Below are 12,853 nucleotides of genomic sequence, written 5' to 3'. Positions count from 1 at the left end.
TTCTCCCTCTCAACTCCATTCTCCTTTTTCTCCGCTGTAACCTTACTAATCAGGAACCTATCAACATCCAATGACTTAGCCCCACAGCCATCTGTGGCAATGAATTCCACAGATTCACCGCCCACTGGTTAAAGAAATTCCTCCTAATCTCTGTTCTAAAGGGATGTATTCTGAGGCTGTGCCCTCTGGTCCGAAACTGCCGCACTGTAGGAAACTTCCCCTCCATGTCTTCTCAGTCTCGGCCTTTCAGTTGTCAGCAGGTTTCAATGAGGGATCCTTTTCTGTGGAATGCTTTTCCATCAGCAGTAATGATAATATTCCAGCTGCAACTGGGTTGGGGGCAGGGGGAGGCTTGAGGCTATTTAAGAGATTGATTGCCTGTCTATTTCCAAAACAAATCCCTTAAGCGTTCAGTAGCTACATTTAGAGACACAAGTGATTACAGATGCTGTATTTTCAGATGTGGAGGGGGTGGGAGGGCAGGAAGAAATAAACTGAAGTAGAAAGGTAATGGAGAAATGAATAAGGAGGGAAAAACAGGCAGATGGAGCTGGCAGGAGTGAGGCTGGGATGGGGAGGAGATTAGAGGTAGCTGGTAGCCTATTGTCTCTCCACTTATCTTCCAGCCTTCAGTTTGAATGAAGGCATACATTTAACTTCATACATTATTGATAGTTACTTTAATTAGAAAATTCTCAACAAATAACAGTGAATAATATAGAAAATTCTCAGAAGGGAAGGGATGGTGGCAGGATGAATTGCCACACTGCAAAATGTACCTACCTGTACGGTAGATTGCCTCAGGTGTTGTAACATATAAAAATAAATATAACATCTGTAGAAAGTTACTTTATCTTGTTTCTTGGGAAGAAATTTCCAATGGAATGCAATTCACTTCATTGCAGGCTTTGCAGAGAAACTTTTCAAACAGTTGGAAAATTCTAAGGAAAGGTTTGAAGTTAAGATGATGATGATGGATCTAATATCAAGATTAATTGGAATTCATGAGGTGAGTTTTTACTTAGCTTCTTTGACAATGCAGTTCAGGTCATTTTTAAACACAGGTGTACCTGACAAAGTGTCCTCAGAGTCTCTGCTTGTGGCGTTCTGTTGCTGTAAGCGCATCCACTTCAAGTTCTTCTGCACACCACTGTTGTAACACGTGATTATTTGAGTTACAGTCACCTTCCTGTCAGCTTGAACCAGTCTGGCCATTCTCCTCCAACCTCGCTCATTAACAAGGCGTTTTCACCACAGAACTGCTACTCAGTGGATGTTCTTTGTTTCTCGCTCCATTCTCTGTAAACTCTAGAGACTGTTGTGTGTGAAAATCCTAGGAGAGCAGCAGTTTCTGAGATAGTCAAACCATCCTGTCTGGCACCAACAATTATTCCACAGTCAGAGTCACTTAGATCTCTTCTCTTTCTGATGCTTGTACTGAACAACTGAACTACCTGGCTGTGTCTGCATTGAGTTGCTGCTGCTGGATTGATTGGATATCTGCATTAATGAGTCAGTGTACCGAATAAAGTGGCCACTGAGTGTATGCTTACACATTAATATTAATCGCAGCACCAGGGATCATTTTGTCATTGCCAGTCTAATTAACTGCAAGTATCTGCTTGGTTGCATGGTTGTGTTTGTGTCTCTGTGTCAGGAATTGTGGATTTAAGCCACATTTTAGGACTAACTATATGACCCTGACCATGTATACTGCTGCTCAACATGCCCTCCTTTAAAACTGTGGTTTAAAACTGTACGGTTCAGAGTAGGGTCATCCTTCCATCATGATGAGCATTTATTAAAGTGTTTCGACTGAAAGGCCAATTTTATTTCTTTGGTGTGGTTGCAGAGAGAGTCTCGTGTTTCTTTATTTAAAAAAAAAAAGTTGACAAGTTTCCATAGACAATTACAATAATTAATTGCCTGAGATACACATTGAACCACTCTTGGATATCAAGGACAATGCACATTAACTTGCATTACAATATTAAATATATAAAAACATTTAGAAAAAGGAACAGGACGAGGCTATTTGGCTGTTTGAATCTGCTCTGCCATTTGATGTGGTCACAGCTGATTCTCAATCACAAATAATATTCCCATTCTTTCTCCCCATACTACTTAGCAATTTTTGTTTGGTTCTGCATCAATTTATGACAGAGAATTCTGCTAGTTTCTAGTACTTTATAGTAAAACAATAGGAATGTTAGCAATACTTGGTGTTTCATAGCATTTTCTGTCTTTGTCGTACCAAATTTGTGGCTGAGCAGTACTGATGCAGGCTGCTGACTGAACATCAATCATCCCTTTGTGTCCACTGAGTTCCTCCAGCAGTTCCTTTTAGATTCTGATTCCAGCGTCTTCAATTTCTTCTTACTCATTGGCTACAATTTCTCCCCAGAAGAAGATTACCTGCATCGCATTGACCATTTAGTAACTTCTATAATTTGAAAACCAAGTGGTAAAGGTATTGCCATTGATTAAGGTGTTTGCAGACGCTTCACAAGATCAAACATTTGGCAAATGTGAAATACAAACGTTTGTAATTCAGAATAGTCTTGTACAACATTGTTACCTGTTTTTCTTTTCCCTAAACAGCTATTCCTTTTTAACTTCTACCCATTCATACAACGTTTCCTCCAGCCACATCAAAGAGGTAAGCCTGTCTCTAGCATTATCTGTATGAAGGGGTACCTTTTAATGCATTTTACATGTGGATCTTTGCTATTCCCCCTTTTAGATGTGACCAAGATTCTTCTTTATGCTGCACAGGCTGCCCATCAATTGGTTCCTCCAGAGGTAAAGATTAATTACATCAAGTGTTCTCTGCTTAAGTATTTTTATGAATATTTAACATGCAATAAGTATGTTCAACTGCTTTATTCCATGGTTTATTTTGGTGTATGCATGCATGGTGAATGTACTTGAGCAATACACTTTTGTCTCTGTGGTGCTTGCTCCAGAATAGCAATAACTGACTCTTATGAAATAAAAGATGCTTTCTTAAACTTCCTTTATACAAGAGACTTAGATGAGATGGGATTTCTTCAGTGCATCCAAGAGGGCTGTTTGAAACAGTGAGTCCAACTAGAGCAGTGGTCCACAACCTCCAGGCTGCGGACCGATACATTGCTGTGAAGAATGCAGTGGTAGCCAGAATGCACCCAGCATATCTTTTAAGAAAAAAGCTTGTTTGTTTCAGCTTTTTTCTTAAACAAGCTAGGTGTGTTCCGGCTACCGCTACATTCTTTGCGGCAGTGTATCGGTCCACGGCCTGGAGGTTGGGGACCACTGAACTAGAGAGAACATGCTGGACCTGGTTCTGGGAAATGAGCCGAGCCAGAAAAGGCAATATTCACCACAACTCATTATTTTTTTAAGGTAGTTATGAGTAAGAATAAGATTGGATCTTCTGGAATGGAACTAAATTAGGGAAAGGCAAATTAAGTGCTAATTGGGAGCAGCTGCTGTCAGATTAAGTCCACGTCTGACACTTGGCAGTTGCTTAAAGACAACTGATCAGAGTTCAGGATTGGAATATTCCGGTAAGGAGTAAGGACAGGATGGTAAGTTAAGGGATCCTCGGATGACCAGAGAGGTCCTATTTTTAGTTGGGAAGGGAAAGGAAACATAAATAAGGCTTAGAAAGCTAAAACCAGACTGGGCCCTTGTAGAATATAAAGAAGCAGGAGATCAAGCAATTTAGAAGGCCAAAAAGAGCCATGAAATGTTTGGTAAAGTGGATCAAGGAGAATCCAAAGGCATTTTATACTTGTATTAAGAAAAGAGGATAAGTAAGGAAAGGGTAGGTCCACTGAAGGATAAAGGAGGGAATTTGTGTTTGCAGTCGGAGCAAGTGGCTGAGATATTTAAATGAGTAAGTACCTTCTGTCAGTATTTACCAAGGAGGAGGATTTGGAGGATAGTGATGGCAGAGTGGGACATACTAATATGCTGGAACAATCTGAGATTGAGGAGGTATTGCAGGTCTTCTGAAAAACATTCAAGTGGTTAAGACTCCAGGGCCCTGATGCCACATATCCCAGAATATTGAAGGAAGTGAATGACGAAATTGTGGGGGCTTTGACAAGGTTCTTTGTTTCAAAAGCTGAGGTCCAGAGGATTGTAGAGTAGCAAATGTGCCTTTGTTCAAGAAAGGAAATGGGGATAATCCAGGTAGTTATAAGGCAGTGAGCCACATGTCAGTGGTCAGGAAGATATTGGAGAGGATACTGGGGCTTAGAACTTGTGTACATTTGGATAGGCAAGGCTTGCTTCGGGTCAGATAGCATGGCTTTATGCAGAACAAGTCATGCCTTACAAACTTGATCGCATTTTTTTGAGAAGATGACAAAGGAGGTTGATGAAGTGAAGACAATGGGTGTTAACTACATGGACCAGTAAGGCATTTGAGGTTTCTCATGGTAGGTTGATTTCACAGGTAAAGATGTATGGGATCCAGGGTGAATTGCAGGTTTGAATTCAGAACTGGTTTGCCTATAGAAGACAGAATGTAGGGGTTATTCTGGCTAGAGGTCTGTGACGAGTGGTGTTCTGCAAAGATCAGTGTTGGGAACTTTAATTGTGACATATATTCAATTACAAGGATGTTGCTGGGGCTTGAGGACCTGAGTTATAGGGAAGGATAGAACAGGTTAGGGCTTCATTCCCTGGAGCACAGGAAAATGAGCAACAATTTGATAAAGGCAAGGCAAAGGAAGTTTATTTGTTCCGCATTTTTCAAACACAAGGCAATTCAAAGTGCTTTACATGAAACAAGATATAAAACTCAAACATCAAATTTAGACAATATAAAGAGAATAAAATCATGCATAAAAATAAAGAAATCGAAGTTACAGTACAAGAGATTCTAATTAAAAGCTATGATGAAAAGTTTTAAGCCTCAGTTTAAAAGAGCTTAAAGTTGGGGCAGACTTTAGATCCTCTGGAAGGTTATTCGAGATATGTGGAGCATACTAACTAAAAGCTGCTTCACCGTATTTAGTTTAGACCCTGGGGACCGTATGCAGATCCGCTGTAGACAACCTGAGAGCTCGGGAAGCAAGAGATTAGAGATGTACTTTGGCCCTAGACTACTCAGTACCTTATAAACCAGTAGTAATATTTTAAAGTCAATCCTCTGATGCACAGGAAGCCAGTGTTGCAATCTGAGAACTGGAGTGATAGGTTCTACTTTCTTGGTCTTAGTGAGGTATATAAAATTATGAGGGGTATAGATAGGATAAATGCAATCAAGCTTTTTCCAGTGAGCTTGAGTGAGAGTAAACTAGAAATCATAGGCTAAGTGTGGAAGGTGAAATATTTAAGGGAACCTGAGGGAGAGCTTCACTCAGGGTAGTGCGAGGGTGGAGTAAGCTGCCATCGTAGGTGGTGGATACAGGTTTGATTGCAGCGTTTAAGAAATGTTTTGGGAAGTACAGCACTGGATGGCAGAGGAATGGTCCAAGAGCAGAATAACATTTCAACACAGCCTGAATGGGCCAAAGGGCCTGTTCTGTACTGTAGTACTCTATGACTTAAATCAAATGTAGAGGGGTAAATTAGCAAGTTTGCAGATGACACCAATATTAGCAGAGTTGTGGACAGTGTAAAGGGCTATGAAAGAATACAATGGGACAAGATCAGTTATAGATGTGGGCAGAGAAATAGCAGTTGGAGTTTAATCTGGGCAAGTGTGAGATGAGGCACTCTAGGAGGTCAAATGAAAGGAAAAAGTATACCAGTAATGGTAGACCCCTTTAGAATTGTTGTATTGAGGGATTGTGGGGATCCAGTTCCATAGTTCACTGAAAGTGGATAAGGCAGTAAAGCAGGCATATGGCATGCATGCCTTCATTGGTAGGGATGTTGAGTATTAGAGTAAAGAATTCATGCTGCAGCTATATAAACCTTTAGTCAGTACTTGGAGTGTTGCATGCATTCTGGTTGTCCCATTTTTGGAAGGATATGGAGAAGTGCAGAAGAGGTTTACCAACATACTGCCTGGATTAGAGGATATAAGCGATAGGGGAAGGTTAGACAAATTTGGGATGTTCTCCCTAGAGCACTGGAGGCAAGGGGAAGACCTAATAGAGGTTTTTTTTTAAATGGGGTAGATAGAAACATTTCCTCAGGATAGCAATGTCTTTTATGTTTTTTTTTTGGGGGGGAGAAACATGTTTCTATGTAATAAGAGGGACCATTTTTTTAATGGCAGAGAGCATTAGCTGCCTGGAATAGTTACTTTGGGTAGTAATGGAACCAGGCAGTTCGGTGGAGTTAAAGGCAAATGAAGATGAATGGAATAAGGGGTGATATGGATGATACATAGGAGGATGTTTGGTATAAAATGGCATCAAGATTAGCAAATGTCGAGGGCCAAATGGCTTGTTCTGTGCTGAAATGTTTTGTGTAGTATGAAATCTATCACCTTTGGAATTATCCAGATAAGTATCCTGTATACTAAGTCTTTGGCAATCTTCCTTGATTGTGATGCTGTAAAATGTATTCCATCAGTACCCTGAAGTGGTTGATACAGCTTTGGCATAATTTCATCAATTTCTATTCAAAACTCTCATTTACAAAGGCAGGTTTCCTTTATGCCATTTAGATTCAGCTGTCTTTTGAAGTTGGATGTCTCAAAATGCATCACAATAGACAATTGTAATTAAAATGCATTGACATTGCGTTTGCCCATTGTTTGCAGCTGTGTCTAACAAACTCATTTTCTGCAGCCATCATATTCATGACTTCTTGTGCTCAGAAAGAAACTTTGTACTCTGTACCCAAGCCCAAAAGATGGAATGATTTGCATTTATATATCATTGCTCATGATTCAGATTGATTAGGCAGTGAGTGTGGCTGTGGTTCGTTTTATTTGAAAGATGACAGGGCATTACTTATTTTTATACTGCTTAGATATCCTTTCTGTAGAGTGGGATTTCAATGCACAACTGATTAACTTGGCAAATAGTGCTACCAACTCTGTCCCAGTTGATTGGCCTAAACTAGTTTCTTAAGGTAATAAGTAAAAGTCCTGATCTTTGACTCCACGAAATCTCCTTTAGCATTTTCCTCTGATTAAGATTTCATCTAATCACTCTGCTGTCTGCTCTTTCATCTTATTGATAGTTCTAGTTACCACCTCCTTTTCCTTTACCATATGTTTCCTTTATGGTGATGTCTGATCTGAAGTGACTTCCCAAGTATATTTTCAAAGGCATACTATAAGCACATAACTGCTGCATTTTCTCAACCAAATTTCTTAGTGCAAGAACTTTACTTGGAGTCATAGAGCATAGGTCCTTTCTCATCCAGTTCATGCTGACCTAATTTTCTGCCTAGTCTCCTCCACCAAAACCCAATTCATTGCCCTCCATACCCCTCTTATCCATGTACCTTTCCAAACTTCTCTTAAATGTTGCAATTGAACCTGCATCTACCACTTCCACTGGCAGCTTGTTCCTCATTCACACCACACTAAGGAAAGAAATTCCCTCCTCAGGTTTCCCTTAAATATTTCATCCTTCACCCTAAATCTATGACCTCTAGTTCAGTTCTCACCCAACCTCTGGGAGAAAAGGCTTGGATATATTTCACCCATCTATAGCCTATATGATTTTGTATACTTTTATAAAATCTTGCCTCATTCTTCGAAGCTCTAGGAAACAAATTCCTAACTTATTCAACCTTTCTGTATAACTCAAGTCCTTAAGTCCCAGCAGCATCCTTGTAAAATTTTCTCTGCACTCTCGTAAGCCTATTGATATTTTTCCTGTAGGTAGATAAACTAGAACTGCACATAATTCTCCAAATTCGACATCACCAACATCTTATATGCTTCAACGTAACATCCCATTTCCTTTACCCGGTGCTGTGATTTATAAAGGCCAATGTGCCAAAAGCTCTCTTTACAATATTACCCACCTGTGATACAACTTTTTTCAAGGAATTATGGATCTGTATTCCCAGATCTCAGTGCCCTACCATTCACTATGTAAGTCGTACCTTGGTTTGTCTTCACAAAGTGCAATACCTCGTGAACAGCACACTTGTCTGCATTAAATTCCATCTGCCATTTTTCCAGCTGGTCCAGATCCCGCTGCAAGCTTTGATAGCCTTCCATGCTGTCAACTACAGATGCACAGTAGAGAGCATCCTAACCAGTTTCATCACTGCAATGTACAGAAACTGCACTGCAGCAGACAGCAAGGCTCTACAGCGGAAAGTCAAAACTGCCCAACCCATCCCACCACCAGCCTAACTGTCATCATGGAGATATATGTACATACACAACTACTTTATCATTTCCTTTCAGAAGCACCTTTTCTACAGACATTCATGTGCCTAGCAGCACTTTTATGGACGAACAATCGTTGGTTGTATATAAGCTATCTTGTGTATTTATATCTTTTGTGCTTTTTTATTATTATTGTGTTCTTTTTCTTACTGTTTTTTTTTGTGCTGCATCGGATCCAGGGTAACAGTTATGGTAGATTCCAGTTAATTAGGAAACATTAGGATCATTACATTTGGACAATGAAACTTTGGCCCCAGTTGGTCAGAGTTTCACGGAAATAGTTAAAAGGTATAAAAAAGATGAACTACTCAGCTAAGCTGAGTAACAATTTATGTACTTAAATGAAATACAGAACAAATTAGAACACCACCAATATCTCTACAGTATTCTAAAACTGTTTTTATTTCTTAGTACTTGACAGAGGAATTCATCTGTTGTGTTCTTTTGATCGAGTATAAATGAACAAAATCAGCGCAGACACCTAGTGCAGATAATAGATAGCCTTCATGATTGCATACTCCAAACCTTCATTTTTATTGTAACATTCAAGATGATTGTCAATATCTTTGTAATTCCTAACTCGTTGAAGCAATGAAATTGTTTCATTTTCACTCCTGGCTATTTCTGCCATCTCCAAGCCTGAATGCTTGAGACCACAGTGAACATAACTGTTCCAAATTATTTTGCAGCTTATTCCTTGCCAGCTATCAGTGACAAAAATCACTACTTTTTAACACAAACACATGCAACTGGCGCTGTTTAAAAACTGATTGCTTTAAGCACAGTGTAGGGTCTAATGGCCAAGCAAGTGCATGTGACTAATGCTAGTAACAGACTCCTGCCCCAGTTAATGGTATAGTGTCCTAAACAAACAAAGGGAGTCCCAGCTATTGTCTCAATTTAGTTTTTGTTCCGATTAAATGGCTGCCCCAATTATGCAATAGCCCAGTTAGCCTGAATACATAGTATTTCATTCTCCTTCACACTTGCGTACTGGAAATGACATTAAACAATCTTGAAAAAAGAGAGAATGAGAGTACTTACAGAATACCTAGCTTCTGGCCTGCACTTGTAAACATGATGATCATGTTGCTGATCCAGTTGAGTTTCTGGTCGGTGATCTCCCTAAAGCTGCTATTTCCTGTTGTGGCAGATGTAACATTATTGAATATCAAAGCTGGTGACTAGACCCTGAGGGTACGTCCACACTACGCCAGATAATTTTGAAAACGCCGGTTTCGAGTAAAAACGACAGGCGTACACACTAAGCGTTTTTCAAAATATCTCTGTCCACATTAACATGGATATTTGGGCAAATCTCCGCTACTGGGCACACGCAGGACACACAGAAAACAAGCGAAGATGAGTGCGCGTTTGTCCAGTTACAGAGTAGAAAAACTTAAAAGGAATTGCTCTTGACTCTCGTGCAGGAGGACTTAAAACTAAAACAAAAACAAATACTAGAGCGTATGGAGGCAAACCACAGGGAGTTCACAGACAGTATGACCCGGCTGACGATGAACATTGAAAAACTGACTAACTCTGTTGCATTAATAAAGCACCTTGCTAAATGTATAAATCATGTCTGCATCAGTGTTATCTTGTATTTCCATACAATGTTACATTAGGCTGTTACACATCTATTGTGAGAGAAGTACTTGCATAAATACGTAAACTACCTTCATACAAGCAAGGACAGAAAACGGCAAAGTGAGTATAGTTATTTATTCAGTAAGCTATGGGTCAGAGTACTTGGTGAGATATTTCTAACTCTTCTCGTTGCCGTCTGTTCTGAAATTATTAGGTTCTGCAAAGCACAGAATCAAATATCGCTGTGATGATTTACGCTCTAGTATCAATTGTTTGGCGACAATAAAGTAGTAATAATAAGAAGAAAACAATGAAATGCCGCGCTATCGCCATTTGTTCCAGCACGTCAGGACAGCGGTTTTAAAAAGCTCCGGTTACCCCGTACACACTGCAACGGATATTAGGCGTTTTCAGATTTATTCACTCTGGAGACCGTTTCTGAAAATCTCCGTTTTCGGGGGCTAAAAACACCGTTTCAGTGTGGACGGAAGGTCAAAACGAAGAGAAAAGGCTTCGTTGTCAAAATTATCCGGCGTAGTGTGGACGTAGCCTCAGTTGTTGAAGATGGTCATTGCCTGAGGGATGTTATTTGCCCTTTGCAGGTTTTGCCCGTTATTTTATGTCCTGATTGATGGAGAACGTACATCATTCAATCAATACTTGTGAGTATAACTAATCAAAAACATTAATGAAATCTTGTTCTATTTTCTAGATTATTCAAACATTAGTGATGACAATAGCAAACAACTTTGTCACAGACAGAAATTCTGGTGAAGTTATGACAGTCGGGTATGTACAGCTGATGTTAAATTATCAATTCTTCAGCTCAATATGCAATGCAATTAGCTTCACTTTGGCGCAGAACTTTATGCTAAAGTAACAATAGATTTTACTTACTGACAGTGAGGTAAAACTAATTCATGCCTGTCAGTAGGTCCTAGGTTTGATCTCCGGTTGTCATGGGACTATCCTGAAAGCACACTAGGAGCATCACAGTTTGCTTCTGGTGTAGCTGAGAGATAGAGGAAAAGAATCAGTCAGGAATTTCTGCTGGCAGTCCCACAGACATCTGGATGTTAGCTGAGGAAGGAATTGAATTTGACCTCCTTGGTCCACCCAGGCTTAAGGCTTCTGCTTGCCCATTAATGGGCCACTTTAGGCCAACAGAAACCCTAACAAGACAATGTTGCTTACAAGTTAAAAGCAGCAGCATCTTTTCAAAAAAATCTATGCAGTAAAATAATTCAGGGGCAACCAAATCGATAAAGAGTTGATGGTTAGACTGTCTCGTGCTGAAGATGGTAATTTCCTGTCCTGAATGTCACTTGCCATATAAAACCATGCCAATTTATTATATCTTTATGTTAAGCCTTGCTTGTTCAGGTGAGAATTAATTTTATCTTTGACTATGTTCTCTGACAGTCAGAACACAAGAGGTCCTGATTGTGGAGAGCATACATAATTGTATCTATCAGTATTTGTAAGCAAAATTCTGAAGATCACAAAGATCTGATGATATTGTAGACCCACGGGCGCTCCATATGACCTGGATAAAAAAAACCTGCAAGTCAGTGGGACATTGTCCTAAAGCAGATCCTTTCTCAAACAGGATTAATACCATCAAAGAAGTGAGTGCACGCTGTCCACTTGCCATAACAGAAGATCTGCTCCAGGACCTTGCTCAATACAAAACCCACAAAGATAAAAGTAAGTGACCAGAGTTAAGCATTTAAAATAATTCTTTTAAAATGCATTTGTTGTTGTCATCAACTCTAGTAAATGGTGCAATTATGATTTTCTTCTGAAGTTGTACTTGCGTTGAACACTTTTTTTCAGGTTAAGATTATGAGAACACTCAGCCCTCTTTTATTGTCATTTAGAAATGCATACATGCATTAAGAAATGATAGAATGTTTCTCCGGAGTGGTATCACAGAAAACAGGACAAACCAAAAACTAACACTGTCAGAACCACATAATTATAACGTATAGTTACAGCAGTGCAAAGCATTACCATAATTTGATGAAGAACAAACCGTGGGCACGGTAAATAAAGTCTCAAAATTCCCCGAGTCAATCGACTCCCGAGTCCCCGATGGCAGGCGGCAAAAGGGAGAAACTCCCTGTCATAAACCTCCAGGCACCGTCAACTTACCGATGCCTTGGAAGCAGCCGACCACAGCCGACACTGAGTCCATCCGTCCGAAAACTTCGAGCTTCTGACCAGCCTCTCCGGTACCGCCTCCCGAACGCCATCCTCTGCCAAGCACCTTTGACCTCGTTCCAGCCGCTGAAACACACAAAGTCGAGGATTTCGGGGCCTTTTGCTCCGGAGATTCCCGTTACTACACAGTAGCAGCGGCAGCGAAGCAGGCATTTCAGAAGTTTTCCAGATGTTCCTCCGTATTCTCACGTCCGTCTCCATCAGATCAGAATTGTGCACAGTCCCCTACTTGACAGATAACAGACATCAACACCGAAGTGGCCGCGCGTGCTGCCGTCGCGTCGCCATCTTCTCTTCCTCCTCTGCTTTACTGCTTTTTCTGAGTTTGTTTATTATAATCAGTACAAATCTCCAGTCTCAGAAAATCTATGTTTCATAATAATGCCTGAGTTTATCTAGGATCAAATCCATAGCTAAGGAAATTCATTTCTGTTCATTTGGTAATTACTTTTTTGTTCTTTTCTAATGAAGACCAAAAATAAAATTTTCAGTAGTAAAAGAAAGGAAAGTGTGACAAGAATACACATAGATTAAGATGTAGCTGTCCTGTGCTGGCACCAGTGGGTTCAGCAGTTGGTCTGCCACCTGTCTTCAGGAGAGAGAGAAAGAGATAAGGAAAACAATGGAGCAGCATTTGGAGATGTGTAATGAAGGGACGGGAGAGAGAGTAAAAGAAGGAGAGAGCTGTCAAGATCGGCACCCCCTTTGAACCCTGAACTGTTTGAAGTGATGGACAGG

General features: G+C 40.2%; 1 protein-coding gene across 1 annotated transcript in view; it reads left to right on the top strand.

The window, feature by feature from the left end:
- The window catches only part of sdad1 (SDA1 domain containing 1), a 71,617-nt gene that overhangs the window by 20,572 nt on the left and 38,192 nt on the right, over positions 1-12,853 (top strand). The window contains exons 11-15 of the mRNA XM_072253102.1: positions 906-1,009; positions 2,602-2,659; positions 2,744-2,802; positions 10,605-10,681; positions 11,502-11,599. Of these exons, the coding sequence (XP_072109203.1) occupies positions 906-1,009; positions 2,602-2,659; positions 2,744-2,802; positions 10,605-10,681; positions 11,502-11,599 (396 nt within the window). The remainder of the gene's footprint in view (positions 1-905; positions 1,010-2,601; positions 2,660-2,743; positions 2,803-10,604; positions 10,682-11,501; positions 11,600-12,853) is intronic.

Source organism: Mobula birostris, chromosome 3 (assembly GCF_030028105.1).
Source record: "Mobula birostris isolate sMobBir1 chromosome 3, sMobBir1.hap1, whole genome shotgun sequence".
Lineage (NCBI taxonomy): Eukaryota > Metazoa > Chordata > Chondrichthyes > Myliobatiformes > Myliobatidae > Mobula > Mobula birostris.
Note: the sequence above shows the minus strand (reverse complement) of the source record. Positions and strands in the feature narration are given on the sequence as shown.